This window comes from Callorhinus ursinus, unplaced genomic scaffold (genome assembly GCF_003265705.2).
Source record: "Callorhinus ursinus isolate GAN/ISIS: 27379988/994484 unplaced genomic scaffold, GSC_fseal_2.0 scaffold75, whole genome shotgun sequence".
Classification (NCBI taxonomy): Eukaryota; Metazoa; Chordata; class Mammalia; order Carnivora; family Otariidae; genus Callorhinus; species Callorhinus ursinus.
In genome coordinates this window covers 5,326,133-5,344,882 of record NW_027397137.1, presented here as the reverse complement: position 1 = coordinate 5,344,882, position 18,750 = coordinate 5,326,133, and the positions used below count along the sequence as shown (strand labels likewise).

Sequence of the window (18,750 nt, the reverse complement as noted above, 5' to 3'; positions counted from 1 at the left end):
CCCCATCCCTCAGGTCCACCTTTCACGCTGACTCCAAAATACCCCCCATTTCCCTGCCCAGGCCCCCTCCCCCAGCTGAAATAATGTCTCCTGAGTTTAGGCCCTGAGCTGAGTGGGAGCGTTTGAGCTTATGTGTGCGGACACAGTACCAAGCACTTTGTGTAGATACTCGCTGTCTGTCCTCTGAGCTTAAGCTATAATTATCCCTATTTTAAGGACAAGAAAACAACACTCAGAGAGAGCAAACAATTCCCTTTTGACACACCCCTCTCTGGTGTTGGCTGCAAGCCCCCACAATGAGCACGCCCTCACCACGGTGGACGTCCATGCCCACCCGCGGCAGCATCGGAGGGAACAAGACCCTCCTATCCATCCCTGCCACCACCCACAGTGTAGACCAACGCTCTGAGGTTTGTTGAATGAACAGCGGATCGGGACTCTGTAGCTGAGGGTCCCCTCCCCCCCAAACAGGAATGACAATGAATGGCAAGACTTGAGATGGATTCGCACGAGACCTTTTTTAGGGCTTTTGCGTCAGCCACGGAGAGTGGATCGAAACAGGCAACTTTTGACAACAGTGAGTTAGATTCAGTTCAAAGAATTGCCTGAATAATTTATAAGGTAACTGGGGAAAGGCCTCAGGGCGTGCCCACCAATGCCCAACGGCACCATCGGGAGCCGAGCTGACGCTCACGGCCGGACCTCGGCGTCTTCACAGACTGAGCCGGTGCTCAGGGCGAAACCATCTCACGGAACGTCCGGATCTAACGTGGTCACTCAGAGACCGCAGCATGTGCACACGAGAACTGTTGCCCCCACCAGGCCCAACCCCTCCCAAGCCTGCACCCCCTCTCCACCTGGCTGACCATGGCTGTCCCTGTGGTCCTGGCTGCTAGGCACAGACTGCCCGCGTGGCTGGAAATTAGACATGGTCAGAGGAGCTAAGCTGATCTACAGACGTGCCCCGAAAAGCATCTGTCAGGCGCTTAAAACTTTGGAATCGTAGAATTTTTTACAACCCGGCTTGCTGTTCACACACCTCAGTGAAGCACAGAGACTGAGCTTCTTGCTGAGGAAACCGAGGACCCAAGAAGCAACAAGAATGCGGCTGTGAAACAGAGGTCAGGTGACCTCAGACAGATGGGCCCTGAGCCCCCAGGTTCAGAGAGCAGCAGGGACAGCAGGGTCCGCGTGACCACCAGAGCAGGAGGTGCTGGGGGCTCCCCGCTCGAGCTCCCCCAGGCTGGCCGGGGCTGCGTGCACCAGCGAGGGCCGACCCGGCCACACTCCTTCACGCTCATCCCCCCCCCCGCCCCGGGCCCGGCAGGCTGCGGTCCTTCCGCAGAGCTCACGGGGGCCACCCAAAGTCTGCTCTGGGGACACAGCCGCTTCTCAGGCCCACTGCAAACGCTGCAGCTCTCCCAACAGAGCCAGACAGGCTCTGGGCATCTGCAAGCGTCAGGGGAAGAGTCTTTGCACCATTCCAGCTCTAACTGCCCCCACCCCCAACCCCCACCCCCCGCCTGCGAGGACCCCCGCTCCGAGAGATCACGGGGCGCCCACGAGGCTCACAGCTCCAGAGCTGAGGATAGGGGCAGAAAGTGGGGCCCCCCGGTCCCCAGCCTGCCCACAGCCGGAGCAGCCCCCCCTCCTCCTGAGCTTAAGGACGCTCCAGAAAATCTTTGCAGTCCGGCAGCTAGCTGCAGGGAGGGCAGGGGGAGGGCTCTGCATTCAGCCAACAGTGAGGAACCAACGTTCATCTCTCAGTTTCAACAGTGCGCAGCGCCTCCGCAGGATGTGAGCATCAGGAGAGGTTGGGTGAAGCATGGATAGAAACCCTCTATCTCGGCAACTGGCCAACAAAACTAAAATTATTCCAGGATAAAAAGAGCGCGAGAGCAGGGCCAGGGCCCTGGACAGAGGCTGAGCCCAGCAGCCGAGGGCCAGGCCCGACCCTCCTGTGGCATGCGCCCAAGGTGTTAGCTGCGGGTTCGTGTCCCCAAACTCCGGGTGTCCGCTCAGGATGTCCTGCCGTGGCGCCCCGCAGGGGGCCTCCTGGAGAGCAGGGGGGTCCCCTGGAATGCTCCCTGCACTTGCAGATCCCCAGGAGGGGCCCCCATCTGCAGATGCCTCTGGCTGAGGGGTGCCCATGAAGCCCCTTCCAGATGCCACACGGGCCCCTCTCCCCTCACCTGCCTCCCTGCCTTGCTGGCCCTCAAACGCCTCCATTCATCTGCCCGGGGACGGGGGGGCGCAGGGCTGAGCTTGCCAGGCTTGCAGGCTGTGCCTGACCCTGCCACCCGTGGCCGTCACCTGGAGCGCCCCCGTGGCCTGGATCTCGGCTCTCCAGGCTTCTGGCCCTGCCCTGGCCTCCGCGGCAGCCTCTTGCCCCCAACCCAGCAGGCCCTTCCTCTGAAACAGCTGTGCGGTCAGCCCCCAGTGTTCCCCAGCATAGGCCTGAACTTCCGGGGGCAAGAGGTTCAACACGTGCCCACCCTCGGCAGGATAGTGTGCTGCCTCAGCTGAAGGCTTCCCAACGTACCCAGGGCCCCCTGCCTGCCTGGCGCGAAGCCCCCGCCCTCCAAAGCCCGCCATGCCCCCTCCAGGCCCACTGGGGTCTCCCGATTCTGGGCTGCAGCCCCGGTCCTGTTTCCAGGCTAACGGCGTCTGGGAGCTGGCTGCACACCTCCTGACCCACGGGCCCGTCTGCTCACCTTTTTGGTCCACTCGACAATCCTGCTCTCGCTGAGGGTCTCAAACATCTCCTGGAAGAACAGGCTGAGCTTCTGCTGAATCCTGGAGATGGTGATCTCGGATATGGGCAGGCCAGCCACCTGGGCAATGACGTCGGCCACGCGGCCCGAGCCCTCCACGACCACGCAGGGGGTGCCGTTGGCGATGGCATTGTAGATGGTCTGCAAGGCAAGGGACCCCCCTCCGTGAGCCCCGAGCTGACTCTCCCCGAACCGGGGACTTCTCCAGCAGCATGGCTCAGCATCAGAGCTAAGGGGCTCCTGCGAAATGTACCGAAAACATTGAGTTTGGTAGCATTCCCCTGCCCAGAGGGGAAAAGTGGCTCATCCTGATAGACCAGCTTCTTCAGGCCCATTGCTCAGGTGGACCATGACCACCGAAACAGAGCCCCCATGACGAATCGGCCCACTGATCTGTGTCGCGGGAGAGGGTGCCACCCGGCCCGGCCCTTGGGGAGGCCCAGCGTGAGACCAGGGCAGATCCCCCAACACCCAGGGTGAGGCCAGCTTCGGGAAGGGCTTTGGATCCCCTGCGGGAAGGACACCCTCCGGGCCGACGAGGCAGGTCTGGGCGCCGTCTGCGGGACCCCCGTGCAGAGCGCTGCACACGGGCAGGGAGTGGGCACCAGGTGCACCCCCGCCCCCCCAGGAGTCCTCAGGGGACATTTCCTGGGGTCCTTCTCCTGCCCTAAATGTGCTATTATCCCGCAGCAGAAGTGAAGTCAGCCAGCGCTCCAGCAGCAAGACCAACCACATGCCGTGGACTGGGTTCTCCGTGGGAGCCAGCTTTACATTCAGCTGTGGTCCCGCGGGACTAGGGCAGGGCCTGACCTCCACGCGGACGCTCCCCCATCCGGCTCCGTCCTTGCTGCCATCCCCCGGGGGCCCCTCTTCCTGGCCAGACACCCAGGGCCGGAGCCAGCACGTCCCCCCCCCACAGCAGGGAACCTCCTCGAAGGCCGCCTTCCTGCTACACCTGGAAGGGCCCTGCCACACGCCCCCTCCCTTTCTCCCGGCCCCGCCCTTGCCAACGGCCCCGCGGGATGCTGGTCAGGGGGCTTCGGGCCAACAGCCCCCCCTGCAGGAGAGCTTGACCCCCAGAGCCCCCTCCCCCAGCCAGTACTCACGTGCAGCGTGCCGGGCCCCCCTTCCAGCACCACACAGACGATGGGGATCTTGATGGCCACGCCTAGGACGAAGCACGGATCCCCAGTTTAGGGGGTATGGGGGCTCAGACCCTCCACCTGGGGACTCTCACCCACCTCCCACCAGCTCTGGCCTAATCACGGCGGATGCATCCGACGGGAGATGCGCAGGAAGTAGCCAGTAGCTTTCGCAGGCTGATGCTCCGCAGTCGGTGGACAACCCGCTCGCTCTGCGTCACAAGAGCAAATCCGAGGCCCTGAGACGGACCCTCCACCACGTACTCGCACTCCTGTTTGGGGGCAGGAGGGGAGGAGGGCCGCCTGCCTGGGCGGCCACCATGACCAGCCTGCTTCTCTTGCCGGCCCTTTTATGGCACCTCAAACCTGGGCACGCCATGGGGACGCACAGAGCCGGTGGGTGGAAGGCACCGTCAAGGTGGGGGGCACGGCATGGGGAGAGCAGGGGGATCCCCTGGAACGCTCCCTGCATCTGCAGATCCCCAGGAGGGGCCCCCATCTGCAGACCTCTGCCCCACCATTCACCCCAGCCCTGACCCCTCCATCCATCCCGGCGGCCTGGGGCCTGCTGAGGACCTTAGGAATCTCTCCGGGGCAGCAAACTTTGCCTCCAGGTGCCGCCGAGGTTGCTCTGCCCCCTCATCTGTCCCCCCTCAGGCAAAGCCAGGCTCTAGGTTGTGGTTCCGGGCCAGTGGCACCAGCCTCACCTGAGGCCCGACAGCGGCCAAGTTGGCAGGTCCTCGGGGGTCTTGAACACCCCTGCTCACTGCTCTAGAAGCTCCCACTCAACCTGCTATGGAGCCGGAACCTCCTGCTATCTGGGTCCCCCCTCTACCTCCCAAATCGTGCACGAATTCCTGCGTGTTTGCCCTTCCCGTGTCCCAGAACCCACCCCATCCCACCCACAGGGAAACGGTGTCAGGGCTGTGTTCTGCATGTTCCTGTGTCTGTACTGAGCCCGTGTTTGTGGTGTAGGGTGACTGTAGGTGGTCCACGACCCGAGAGAGAGCAGAAAAGCCAGGGGCCTGCCGCCGCCTCCCTCCACCGGTTAAACGGGGTGAGAGAAGGCGTCCCCACTGAACGCTCACAGAGCGACAGTGGGAAGAAGTGCAGCTGTGCCCGAGGCCGCCCCGAGCAGCCAACCTGTTGAACGTCCTGCCGCGGCCGCCTGTGCCCGGGCCTCCTGGACCAGCCGGCACCCCCACCGCCGGACAGCCCTCAGAACTACGCTCCACTCACCTCCTCTTTCCTTTGTCTGCTCGGATATGAACTTCTCCAGCTTCGTCCGCAGGGGAATCTCGACCCCGTAGCGGCCGTGGGTCCCGTCGTCCACGAGGATGAAGTGGGAGTGGTTACTGTCCAGGCAGGTCAGGTGCCCTTGGCCTTCCTCATCCATGATGTACTCAGCGGGAAAGCTGCCCTGGGAACGGCCAGAGAAGCGTCAGACACGGACAGACGGGCAGTTCTGCGTCTTGAATCTTAGGACTGGGGGGTCCGGTAGGCTGGATAATGAGCCCCAAAGATAGGAAGTCCTAAACCCTGGAACCTGTGAACGTTACCTTATTTGGAAAAAGAGCCATTGCAGGTTTGACTGAGCTAAGCATAACATGGGAAGATTCTCCTGAAAGGTCCAGGCAGGTCCTAAATGTCACCCCAGGGTCCTTACAGGGGGAGGGAGAGGGAGACGGACCACCCGAGGGGGAGAGCCCGGTGACTGTGAAGGCAGAGACCCCAGCACCGGGCCACAGCCAAGGAGAGCCCACAGCTGCCCGGCCAGGCGTGGACCCCCACCCCGCAAGCCCCACTGACTCCAGGAGTGGGAGAGAGCCGCGCAGATGGTGTCGCAAAAGCGGCGAGGGCTTGGAACGCGGTGTTGGGTGGAGGCTGACCGAACATGGGCACGGGGTAGAAAAGGCCCGGCCGCCTGGAACGGAGCGCGCTGGGCGGGCACGCAGGGCAGAGGGCACGGCGGGCACCGCCAGAGGGGGCGGGGAGCGGGCTGAGCGAGCCAAGGCTGTCCCCAGCGGCAGAGCGTCCCTGGCCGTACTGACGGACGCTGAGGTGCTGCTGGGGGCGGACACGAGGGCCATGGCATTGGAAACGGGAGGAGGGTGACCGTCCTCTCTGAGGACCGATCCAGGAAGGACAGCAGCGGGGCCAGCGCACACAGAAAGCGGAGCTGAGCCGCGTGGGGCCGCTGTGCAGAGAGCGCCAGTGTGAGCGACGGGCGTGGACACTGAGCCAGGGGCTTTCTGAGCAGCAGTGCAGGTGCCGCCTGGCTTCTTCTTGCTCAGGAAGGGGACAGGCTGAGGGGACCGGGACTTGACGGGCGACACGCTCAGCCTATGCAGATCGCGATGCCTGCCTGCAAGCGCCCCGCTCGCGGACAGGAGGCCCCTCTCAGGCAGGGCTGGACCTTTGCTGGGGATGCGACAAGAGGCGTGTGACTGTGGGCTCAACCATCTCGGGGGAGCCCGGAACACAGGTGGCATGAGGACCAGCTCCGTGTCTGTGGCATGCCCCGCCCCCGCCGGGACACATGCCGCAAAGACAGGATGTTGTGTCAGCAGAAGCACTGCTAACCTGGACCAAAGGGAAACAGGACGTTGGACTCCCAAACCTCTTCAGGCGGGAAACAGCAGATAACCTCCAAGAAAACGGCATGATCATCCCCGGGGCAGGGTCACGGACGAGGCAGAGGCTGGGCCTCGAGTCACAGAGATTCCAGAGTTCAGCGACCTAACGGATTTCCCCGCTGGGCTAGAGATTGCTGGGGACCTGGGACCCCTTGATTCCCGGCACGTTCCCCTTTTTGGGATGAGAACATGCAGCTATTCTGGGATGCCCATCCCATTATTGTATTCCAGAAGAAAGAAACTTGTTTTCCAGTGTCACGGGGCCACGCACGATGGGGAGCCTTGTCCCAGGAGGGATCACATGCAGAGCGTCGTTTGTGCCCAATTAGGATGATTCAGATGATGAGATCGGGCACTTTTTGGCTGAGCGGATGCTCTAATGGGTTGGTAAGGTGGGGAGTCTAGGGATGGGGTGAATGTACTTTGTGTGTGGGACGGACGTAAATCTTTGGGGGTCAGAGGGTAGCCTGCAGCAGGCAAGCCACTGTCATCCAAAGACATCAGGACCCCGAGCCAGGGAAGGCCTAGCAGCCAGCAGAATCTGCAGGAGGCAGAAGAAGCCTCCCCCAGAGCCTCTGGAGGGAGGACAGCCTGTCTGCCCCTTGACTGTGGCGAGGGAGGCTCATTCCAGAACTTTGGCTTCCGGGCGTGGGAGAATGCATTTCTGCTGCTCTCAGGTTTGCGATCGCGGGTTCCAGCGGCCCCTGGACACTGATCCAGGAGGGACGGCTGTGGGGCCAGCGCACACATCCCCTGCGGTCCACAGAGGAGGGCAGGGAGCCGTCATGGGGAGAAAGTCGAGAGTGGTCTCGGAAGTCACCCCATCTCTCTTGGCCTCGGGTTTCCACTCCCTGGAATGAGCAGGCAAGGTGGAGCAGTCCCGTCCCTCTAAACACACCTGTCGCTCTGACACAGGAGGACAAAGCCTGGCCAATCACCAGCAACCGTGATGGAAAAGGGGTCACCGTCACAGAAGGGATCGTCCTGGGAAAGAGCACTCAGCGCCGTGGCCCCCAAACCAGGAGGCCCCCATTCATAAAGCACCACTCACAGGCCCATCGTGGGCCAGTGTGTTCCAGGACATGTCTGACTGTGTGAGTCAAGTGGACGTGTGCTCTGTGCCACTGTGTCCTTTAACAGTCTTGTTGGATGAACCCGACGATCTTTTCCAACGCAAGTCTCCGCGTTCAAGCGATGGTCCCCACTACCGCCCCCTCTCGGCAACACACTGGCGTGGCAGCGACGGCCAGAAACCGTTCTGGGCTGGAACCACCGCAGGGTGCGGGGATCCAAGGGTTCAAGTGAGGCTCTGGGATCAGACAGCCTAGGTCCTCCCTAACCCAGACACATCCTGCCCTCTGCGAAATCCGTGTCTCATCTGAGCAGCTGTTCCGATGACCTGTGGTGGTTCTGAGGCGGCTCCTACGTGGGCCCGTCCTGTGGTTGTAAGGGAGTCCAGCCACGTTAGCGGCCTCCCCCGGTCATCGGGGTCTGCGGTGCAGCCGGGCATGAGCCCCGGTCTCCTGAGCCCCTATCCAGGCTCTCCTCTCTCCGCTGCATTTACCCCGGTGTCCAGCTGGCGGCCTGTCCGCTGCAGCACCCAGCGGGATCCTACACCTCACCTCCCCTGCCCCCGAGCCCCAGGGGAGGTCGCCGAGCTCACCGAGGGGTGGATCAGGCCTTCCCGGTTGTGCACGGTGCCCCACGTGGCAATTCCGACAGTGACGACTTCTCCTTCGTTGTAGCTGCTGCTCAGGGTGAAGTCCCGCACCGCCTCGCCCACCTGCTTCATCACGCCCGTGTGGGACCCGCCGGTGATAATCCAGGCTCCTGGGGAGAGGAGCAGAGGTGTGCACCTGCCACGCACAAGCCTGACGCTGAGGGCCCTGTGTGCTTCCCATGCTCACTCCCCTTTATCTGTGGGCCCTTCCTCAAGGGCTCTCTAGCTCCTCACCAGGCATAAGTCTCAGAACCAGGACCACGGAGGAAGCCACACTGTGATTCTGTCTTCACGGTGTGGCTCTGGGGGCCAAGGTCTCCCACCTGCTCAGGTAGGCGGTGGGGACAGGAACGGAGACGGCAGGCCCCTGTCCCCACCTGCCCGCTGCTTCTCTGTCCTGGACTCAGGAATACGTTTGTCTGGATTCTTCTCCTCCAGGACATGAACGTCAGTCTGCCCCTCAGTCCCTGGGGCCCGAGTGTGGTGGACGGTTCCCCGGCTCCTGACCTACTCACCTCACCACGCTGCCCACTGGCACATGGCTTGCAGTGGCCCTAACAGGGGACCCCCTTCCCAGCCACGGCCCGGCCCGGCCCGGGGACCTGCTCTGCCACCCCACGCAGGCGAGGAGCATGAACGCCAGGCCCGGGTGCCGTGAATCTGTGCCGCAGCTGTTCTTGCTGCATCTCTCCCGCCACGAGAAAGCCGATCCCCGCGGGGTCTGCTCCCCTAACCCGTGTCCCGGGTGAGGGGAGACGGGGGAGAGCTGCCACCGCGGGCCTGCAGCTGCCTCCTGTGAACGCGGGCAAAGGGTCGACTTCACGGCTGTGCGGCTGCCTGTTCCCAGGGCCAAGCCGAGCGCGGCACAGAAGCCAGTTCTGTGTGGCGTTGCCATAAGGAACAAGCTCAAACACGTGGTGTGGGCTTTGGGGCCAGGTCGTGGCAGCCAGGACATTGCTACTGAATGCGGAAAAAGATGACCATCAAGACTTGTCACCTGTGATGACCTGGGGGACAGGTGAGCACCTAACGGGTTCACAGCCGAGGTCTCGAGTGTGCCTGGGTGAGGGTCAGCTGCATTTAGCCGAGTCCCGCGTGCTGAGGAGACTCCAAGAGACACGGGCCAGGAGGACTCAGACTGAACCTCTGTTTCAGGGCAAGGACCAGAGGCCGTGGGCCTCCTACGCTGCTAAAACCGGATCCTAGAAAGAGGGTCAGTGTCCTCCTGGGTGGCCGCAGTCTCACCTGGACCCAGAACCCTCGCTCTCCTGCCGTTAACCTACCCAGTGTAGCCCCCTTGGAGGCCACCTGCACCATGGCTACTCCTCCAGCGTCCCTCTGAGAGAGAGCCAAGGGCCACCTCCCGTGGAGCGCACGCAGCCTTGGGCCCTGCCCTGTGCTCACGAGGTGTGGTCTCGGGGGGCATGGAGCCCTGAGGCAGTCACTTCGCACGGCAGTCCCTCCTTCCCAGATGTGGACAGAGGGATGCGGTAGCAGGGATCTGGTTAACGGAGACCCTCACCGACATCCCCACGACTAACACAAACACCTCCAGCCTCCTCCACGAGCCACCACATTGGCTCACAGTTAACTCGGGCCTCCTGTGGGTGCAGAGCAGTGCGGCACCATCAGGAGCTTGCTAGAGCTGTCCACCCCACGGGCAAGCCTCGCAGCTGCCACTGTGGACCAGCAAGGCCCGGCTGAGTCTGACCTGGCAGGGCATGGCCGCGGTGACCCCTGAGGACTGCTCCAGTCCCAGCACCCTGTGCTGTCCGCTCGGCCCACCCATGGCTCCCAGCCCCAAGTGCTACCTGTGGTCTGGGCCACCTTGACCAGGCCTCTTCGGAAGACACTCTTCAGCCTGGGCTTCATGTTGAAGTCCTTGGCCCCGCCTGTCACCGAGATGAGGAGGTTGGGGATGTCCAGGCCCCAGTACTGGGTCATGAGGTGGTAGATCACGCTGGGGGGCGTGTCCTGGGAGAGGCGAACGTACTACAGGGAAGTCAGAGGACAGCGGAGGACACCCTGTGTCAGCGAGTGGCCAGCCCAGCCCCAGAGATGGCAGTGCAGCCATGCCTGAGGGCCCCAGGCCAGGGGATGGACGCCTCCCACCCTGGGTCTAGACTCAGTGAGTAAAAGTGGCCACGCCCAAGTAGGATAATGAGAGGACAGGGCCAGGGGCAAAGGCCCCGCGGGATGGCAGCCCACGCCTGGGGAGACCAGCCCGCATCTTCCCAGCTCCCTCGGCCCAGCCCTGTGCCCACACCCTCCTCCCCACCCCGCTTCTCTGCTGTCGGACGCACCCAGCCCAAGGCTCACCCTGCCCTGTGGAGACCCAGAACGCCGAGAGCACCGTGGGTCTCCTGTGAGCCTTGTGGCGCCCCCGCCCACCCTTCCCCTAGTGCTGGCAGGCTGGATGCCTCGGGTCTCAGCCAGCCTCTCTTTCCCACGCCAGGAAGTCCTGGCCACTCAGATCATGGAAGGTTGACGCGAGTCCACGGTGAAAACAACAGAGGGATGAGGACCCACCTTTCCCACCTTCTGGCCCAGGCCCGTGAAAACAATGTCACCAAAGGCGTCTGTGGGCATCTCCTGCACGTGTTTTTTTGGGTCCCAATCCTTGCCCTGCAAAGTGTGGGGCCTGGTAGCCTCCTCCAAGTGTTGTTGCCGTGTGTATCCGCACTCACACACCACCTTCCTGCAAAGACCACGCAGTCACTGGAGGAAGCAAGGTGCCCCTGTGCTTCCCTCTGGGGTGTCAGGACTTCCAGCCCCCAGAAGTGAGGAGGCACCCCCAGCAGCAGGGTCAGTGGAGGCCCAGTGGGGAGCGGAGCATCCCTCCCACACCCACAGGAACAAGAAGCCCCTCCCTGCCAAGTATCAACTCAGGCTGAGAGGGGCTTGGACTTCTATGCCCATGTGGCAATAATGAGGCAGTGGCCCCCTTCCCCATAGATAGGTCATAGGGGACCCGCTAAAACACAGGATGCAGAATCTTACATATAATACCCAAAATATCACAGTTTCAAATTGAAAATCACTAGTCATACCAGGAATCAGGAAAATCTGCTCCAGAATGAGAAAGACAGCAGCCCCCAATGCCAAGGTGATACAGACGTTAGGATTAACTGTCAAGGATTTCATGGCAGCTATCATAAAAATGCCTTACCAAGGAATCATGAACACACTTGAAAAAAATGAAAAAAAAATGTAGTCTCAGCAAAGAAACAGAAGGTACATCAAATGGAAATTTAGAAGTAAAAAATGCACTAACCAACCAAATTTCAAAAAAATTTTCAATTTTCAAATTTCAATTTTCAAAAAAAAAAAAATCAGTGGGTGAACTCAGCCAATGAATGAAGGTGGCAGAGGAGAGAATCCATGAACTTCAAGATAGAACACAGAAATAACCCAGTACAAACACCAGAGAGAAAACAGACCTAAATAAACAACGAAGTGAGGAGCCTCTAGGACCTGCAGGACTATGACGAAAGACCAAACATGCGTGTCGTCAGAGTCCCAGAGGGAAAAGAGAAAGGAGGCAGGGCTGGAGAAGCATGTAAAGAAATTATGACCGATCACAATGAGCACTGAGTTATGTATGGAAGGGTTGAATCACTATATTATACACCTGAAACCGATATAACACTGTACATTAACCATCCTGGAATTAAAATTTAAAAGTTAATAAAAAAATATGACCAAATGGGAGCTTTCCCAGCAATGCAAGGTTGGGTTATCATATTAACGGAATAAGGAAAAGAAGTCTAATGATCATTTTCTTGGGTACATAAAGTGTTTCACCAAATTCAACACCCCTTTATAATAGCGACTCTCAACAAAGTAAGAACGGAGGGGAACTTTCTCAACCTGGTGAAAAGGCATCTGTGAAAATCCCACTGCTAACACCATACTCAAGGATGAAAGGCTGAGCACTTTGTCATGAAGGCTGGGGACAAGACAGTGGTGTTGACCCCCAACTCTGCTGTGCAGCGCGGCACTAGAGGTCCTAGCTAACGGAATGGCAGAAAGAAAGGGGCGGGAAGGAAAGAAGAGAAAAGAAAAGAAGAGAAGAGAAAAGAAAAAAGAAGGAGGGAAGGAGAGAAAGAAAAGGCACAGATATAGGAAAAGAAGTAAAACTATCTTTATTCACAAATGACATAATTTGGTGTGTACAAAATCCTAAGGACTCTACAAAAAGCTATAAGACTTACAATAAGTCTAACACATTTGTAGGGTATAACGTCAACAGAAATAAATCCATTCTATGTCAATTAGGAACCGAACAATTAGAAACTGAAACCAAAACAAAATACTACCTATAATAGCAAAGAAACATAAAAAAATGGCCAAAATCTCCTGCATTTGGAAAGGACATAAATCTCCAGATTCAAGAATCTCAGGGAACACCAAACACAATACACCCGAAGACATGTATGCCAGGATACGTGAAATCAAAAGTCTATAAACCAAAGACAAAAGAAAAAAATCTTGAACGCAGCAAGACGGAAATGACACCTTATCTACTGGGGAGAAATCGTTCAAGTAACAAACAACTTCTCATCAGAAACCAGAAAGAAGTGCAAGGAGGAAGTGGCAAACAAAACCAGAACCTCCGACCCAGAATTCTCTACTCAGCAAAAACGTCATTCACACGGGAATGGAAGTGGAAGCTGGACATCCTCAAATGCAGGAAAACTAAGGGAATCACCTGCAGAGCTACCCAAAAAGGATGGATGAAGGACATTCTCTAAACAGAAATGGAGTGATAGCAGGTGAAATTGTTGAATATCAGAAAGGAAGAAAGAACAATAGGAAGGGTAAATGGGACTCCAAAGAGATGTCTGAGTCCCTCAGAAGCGCAAAAAAGAAAAACAAAACAAAAAAAAACTGAAAACAGAAAAATTAAGCAGCAGATTTAAATCCTAACATTGATAATTACATTAAATATAATGTCCTAAATATGCCAATTTAAAAAAACACCGATCGGCAGAGTGGGTTAAAAAAAAATAAGACCTAATTGTTTTCTTCAAAAATCTCACTTGCAGTATAATGATGGTGGCAAACCGGAAGCGACTGGACGACTCAGCAGTGAAGAGAAGACAACTGGACAGACACGACACGAGTGGATCTTGAAGGCGTCGCACTGAGGGAAAAACTGGAAAGACCACGTAGGGTAGGACTCCTCCTGTGACATTCTCAAGGTGAGGAAGTTATAGGGATGAAGAACAGATTCATGGCTGCCACGGGTGAGGGTGACAGGCGCAGAGGACGTGAGTAACCAGTGGTGGAACCAGGGGAGATATCGTTTGTGTCTCTGCAACTTCCCAAACTCTATAATTATTCCAAAATAAAAAGGTTAGAAATCCCCAGATGGTGCAGCCTCCAAGCAGCACCTTCTAGACATAGGCCCAACAGGATGCGTGAGGCCCCCACCCTGCAGCCCAGCCCCAGGCCCAGCTGGCCTAACCTGGGTGCTGCTACAGGAGAACCCCACCTCTAGGACCCCCTGCTCTGATTTCTGCTCTCCCCACAAGAATGCATCAATGCCCCCCGGCAGCTATGCCCTCCTCTCTTATTTCCTTCATGTCCATGGGCTGAGACTTTTTATTCCTTTACGGCTATTCACTGGGGCTACAGGAGAGAGAGGAGATAAACCTTGTTGAATTGGAAATTATGAATTTTTAGGTTCTGACTTTTTGTTAGTATCGAGTGACCTGAAAGACAAGATCCAAATGAGACAGAACAACCAGTCCAAGGCCAGGTGAGGCTGGGGCCAGGTGAGGCCGGGGCCAGGTGAGGCCAGGGCCAGGTAGCACAGGGAAAGGACGGCTGGGCTGCCCTGCCACTTACCCAATGCACAGTCCCAGACGCCCTGGCTCTCCATATCTCTGCTGGTAGATAAGGAAAACAGTGCATTCCCTGACCCCCACCCTACTAAATATTTTGAGGGACAAACAATGTTCTAGAAATAATTTTTTAAAGATTTTATTTATTTATTTGAGAGAGAGAGAGTGCGCATGAGCCAGGGGAGGGGCAGAGCAACAAGCAGACTCCCTGCTGAGCACAGAGCCCAACGCAGGGCTCGATCCCAGGACCCCAAGATCATAACCTGAGCCAAAGTCAGATGCCCAACCAACTGAGCCACCCAGGTGCCCCTAGAAATAATTGATAAAACTAGTGCAAAACAGTTGACCATGCAGAGCACCAAGGATGGGTTAAGAGACGCACAACCTCTTACACCATACAGAGAAATAAACTCAAAATGGATGAAAGACCTAAACATGAGACAGGAATCCATCAAAATCCTGGAGGAGAACACAGGCTGCAACCTCTGTGACCTCAGACTCATCAACTTCTTCCTAGACACGCCTCCAAAGGCCAGGGAAGCAAGGGCAAAAATGAACTATTGGGACTTCATCAAGATTAAAACCTTCTGCACAGCAAAGGAAATAATCAACAAAACCAAAAGACAACCGACAGAAGGGGAGAAGATATTTGCAAATGACATATCAGATAAAGGGCTAGTATCTAAAATCTATCAAGAACTTATCAAACTCAACCCCCAAAGAACAAATAATCCAATCAAGAAATGGGCAGAAAACATGAACAGACATTTCTGCAAAGAAGACATCCAAATGGCCAACAGACCCATGAAAAAGTGCTCAACATCACTCGGCATCAGGGAAATCCAAATCTAAACCTCAATGAGATACCACCTCACACCCATCAGAATGGCTAAAATGAACAAGTCAGGAAACGACAGATGTTGGCGGGGATGCGGAGAAAGGGGGACCCTCCTACACTGTTGGTGGGAATGCAAGCTGGTGCAACCACTCTGGAAAACAGTATGGAGGTTCCTCAAACAGTTGAAAATAGAGCTGCCCTATGACCCAGCAATTGCACTACTGGGTATTTACCCCAAAGATACAACTGTAGGGATCCGAAGGGGTACATGCACCCCGATGTTTATAGCAGCAATGTCCACCAAAGCCAAACTGTGGAAAGAGCCAAGATGTCCATCGACAGATGAATGGATAAAGAAGGTGTGGTTCATATACACAACGGAATATTATGCAGCCATAAAAAATGAAAGCTTGCCATTTGCAACGACGTGGATGGAACTAGAGGGTTTTATGCTAAGCGAAATAAGTCAATCAGGGAAAGACAATTATATGATTTCACTCATATGTGGAATTTAAGAAACTAAACAGAGGAGCACAGAGGAAGGGAAGGAAAAATAAAACAAGGTGTAGTCAGAGAAGGAGACAAACCACGAGAGGAATCACAGGACACAAACGGAGGGTCGCTGGAGCAGGGAGAGGGACGGGGGATGGGGTAACTGGGTGACGGGCGTTAGGGAGGGCACGCGGGTGTTCTATGCAACTGAAGAATCACTGACCTCTACCCCTGAAACTAATTATAACTGATAATAACTAATAACTAATACAGTATACGTTAACTACACGGAATTTAAATAAAAAATTAAGAGGCCCACAGCCTGCCCTGTACCCAGTGCTCCTGAGCTCCTCCAGGGCTGCCCCTCCTGCTGTGTGGAGTGACCACAGGGGCCTCCCACTGCTCTGAGCACAGGGCCCACCTGTGGTGAGCTCAGGGCATGCCCTCTGACCTCCTCCATAGACCTCCTAAGGCGGACTCAAGGCACTCGCAGACCTGCAATGATCTCGGAGTACACGTGTGCTGTGTGACGTCCTCGACCTACGGTCCACGGCGGGGACGGAGCCACCAGGATGAAGACCCAGCTCTTTATCTTGGCCCAGTGCTGCCCCAGACTTTCTACATCTCTAATAGCCCGTGTCAGGCCACCTCCTTAGCTGGTCTCTGAGCCAGCCCCTCTGCTGAGCTTAGGTCTTAAATCTACATGGTTTCCCAAGCTGACTCAAGGCAGGAAACGGCACCCAGTCCACTGGCCCAGAAACTAAATAATCAGAGCGTTTCTGCGGGGCTCTTGGCCCAGACAGGCATAAAGGGGAACACCAGCACCAGCCCTGTGCGAGGACAGAGCCCACAGAGGCGCGGTCTCTCTGTCTGGGTCCCTCCCAGCCGTCCGGAGAGGCACCCTGTCTCACTGAGCACGCTCGCCTCCTCCTGAAGACCGTTTCCGAAACATCCATTTCCGTCTGTGTTTGACGGCGGAGGATTTGGTGTCCCGGGGAAGAGAACCACACGCCAAGGCCGCGAGGTAAACGTGACAGAATGCGGGGACAGTCCGGGGTGGCGGTAGGGAGAAGGGCAGAGCTGAGCAGGACCCTTGGGACAGGGGACTAATGAGAGACGGCAGGTGAGGCGGGGGGCTCGGGTCTGGAAGAAGGTGTGAGAGACCCTAGCGCATTTGATGGAAATGTTTAAAGTGTGGAAGTACATCTGTTTCGAGGCTCCACTGGGGATGGGGAGGACCTTCCCTGCTGGAGGGACCCATCTGATGGGCGAGAAGAGAAGGGCTCTGTGCAGGACGCGCTCCCGGCAGGCCTGACGCCGCGGTCACACGGCTGGCCCCAGCTGGCCCCTGCCCACCGGCTTTCAGAGCGCTCTGCAGTCCCTGACCCGTGGACTCTGCCCTGGGCCCGCACTGCGCAGACGCTGGGATTTATGCGGAACACCTGCTTTCCCTCGGGGCCTGGAATTTGGGGGGTGCTGGGCAGAGATGCCTATGGGATCAGCCCATTGGGCTAACCCGGGGCACTGAGTCCCCAACAGCTTTGCAGGACAGAGACATGGCGCACAGCTGCTGCATTTTTCCCAGCTGGCGTGCCCCTCGGGAGGGGGAGAGCGTCGCAAGCCTGCGCGTGGGGTCTCCGGACCCCGCTTGTGTGTTTTCCCTTGCTGGGCCTGGTGTGTAACCCTGTGACAGCCTGTCACCAGGTCCCAGAAGTCTTAGCAAATCACTGAACTCGTAGGGCGGCCTCGAGGACCCCCCGAAACCAGCCTCCACCGCCCACCTCTGCCTGGAAATAGCCCCCCTTCCTCCCTGGGACCTGCCCGCCCACGGGGAGCACCTTCCGCACGGGAAACACGCTGAGGAGCAGCAGGCTGTGGATACACTGTCCTCCTCCATGCTTACCAGGGTGCCAGGCAGCCGTGGCGGCCCCAACCACCAGGCACCCGACCACTCCACAGACCCCACTCTTGCCATGTGTGGTCCCAAATCATCGAGAAGGAAAATAAGAGATCATAAGGATGCTCTCTTCTTCAATGAACGTGCTCTAGGACCCAATCTGAGGGCCACTGGTGCTTCCGGGTGGTGACCCAGGCACTGGTCGCCTCCAGGACCCCCAATACACCTGGTGAGTTTTCAGTTGGCGGAGGACCTCGGCACAGCTGCACCTCGCCAAGCTTTCCGCCCTCCCTGTGGTTCCTGACGCCCCGGGCCCTGGAGCTCTCCCCAGGACTTCCGGGAGCCTGCTTCCCCTTTCCAGCTATAAATCCTACCCCCGAGTTCACATTCATTTAAAGCTTCTGAAACACAATTTAGGGAACTGCATCAATAAGACGGCCAATCAGGAAACAGTGGACTCCATTCATTCCAGTTGCTGTTAACCAGTTACACTGACACGTACTCAGAATAAAATACCTCTAGGTGCCCCCAACTTTCTGGCCCTCACTGGGTCCCATGGTCCCCAATCCTCAATGTGACATCTGAGGGGATGAGCCACTCCACCTGATATCTCCCTGTGGCCCCACATTAAACCTGATGCCAGTAAAGGTGCTTCTGGAAATTTCCAGAACCAAACACATCCTGAGCACTTTCTTCAATGTGGGGAAAGGGGTAGGGAGCCCCATTTCAGCCTCAAACCCAAGCTGTGTCCCCCAGCCCTCGCTGACCCATCAACATTCCTCACAGGGTGGTAACTCAGAGCAAAGAAGGGGTCTGGAGTTTCATCGGTGGCACCCTGGAGCCCCCGCAAGCTGGAAACCAGATATGGTACATCTCAGAATGACTCTGCAGCCAGTGAGTCCTGTATGGGGACTTTGAGTGGCTCTAGTTCTCTCTGAGGCTATGTCCATAGCTTATTTTAACATAACTAAAACTGGAAACCTCAACGCAACGCTCTCTCTGTACGTTGTCAGACTGAGCCGTGTAGCTGGGAGACCACCTGCAGCATGTATCAGAGGTCACTCTGAGCTAGAGCACGCTAGCAGCCGTCTGGCTCAGGGGTCTGCTCCCAGCAGTGAGAGGTGAGGACCCTTCTCTGAAGCGGAGCCAAGCCAGGGGCGTGAACCCCAACACATGTGCAGGACGTAAACCCCAACATGTGTGCAGGACATGCAGGGCGTGAACCCTGACATGTGTGCAGGATGTGAACCCCGGCACATGTGCAGGACATGCAGGGTGTGAACCCTGACACGTGTGCAGGGCATGAACCCCGACACGTGTGCAGGACATGAACCCCGGCACATGTGCAGGACGTAAACCCCGGCACATGTGCAGGACGTGCAGGGCGTGAACCCTGACACGT

The 18,750-nt window shown here is 57.4% G+C and overlaps 1 protein-coding gene across 14 annotated transcripts in view; it reads right to left on the bottom strand.

The window, feature by feature from the left end:
* Positions 1-18,750, bottom strand: part of TRPM2 (transient receptor potential cation channel subfamily M member 2) — a 58,897-nt gene that overhangs the window by 32,949 nt on the left and 7,198 nt on the right. For 12 of the 14 annotated variants that reach the window (XM_073887072.1, XM_025863568.2, XM_073887064.1 and 9 more), the window contains exons 4-9: positions 10,802-10,970; positions 10,084-10,264; positions 8,216-8,382; positions 5,156-5,336; positions 3,881-3,942; positions 2,715-2,915 (exon numbers count right to left, since the gene is read on the bottom strand). In XM_073887072.1, coding sequence (XP_073743173.1) covers positions 2,715-2,915; positions 3,881-3,942; positions 5,156-5,336; positions 8,216-8,382; positions 10,084-10,264; positions 10,802-10,970 — 961 coding nt within the window. Of the gene's footprint in view, positions 1-2,714; positions 2,916-3,880; positions 3,943-3,993; positions 4,189-5,155; positions 5,337-8,215; positions 8,383-10,083; positions 10,265-10,801; positions 10,971-18,750 lie in introns of those variants that run through there. The other 2 variants (XM_073887073.1, XM_073887078.1) reach the window with 2 other exon arrangements.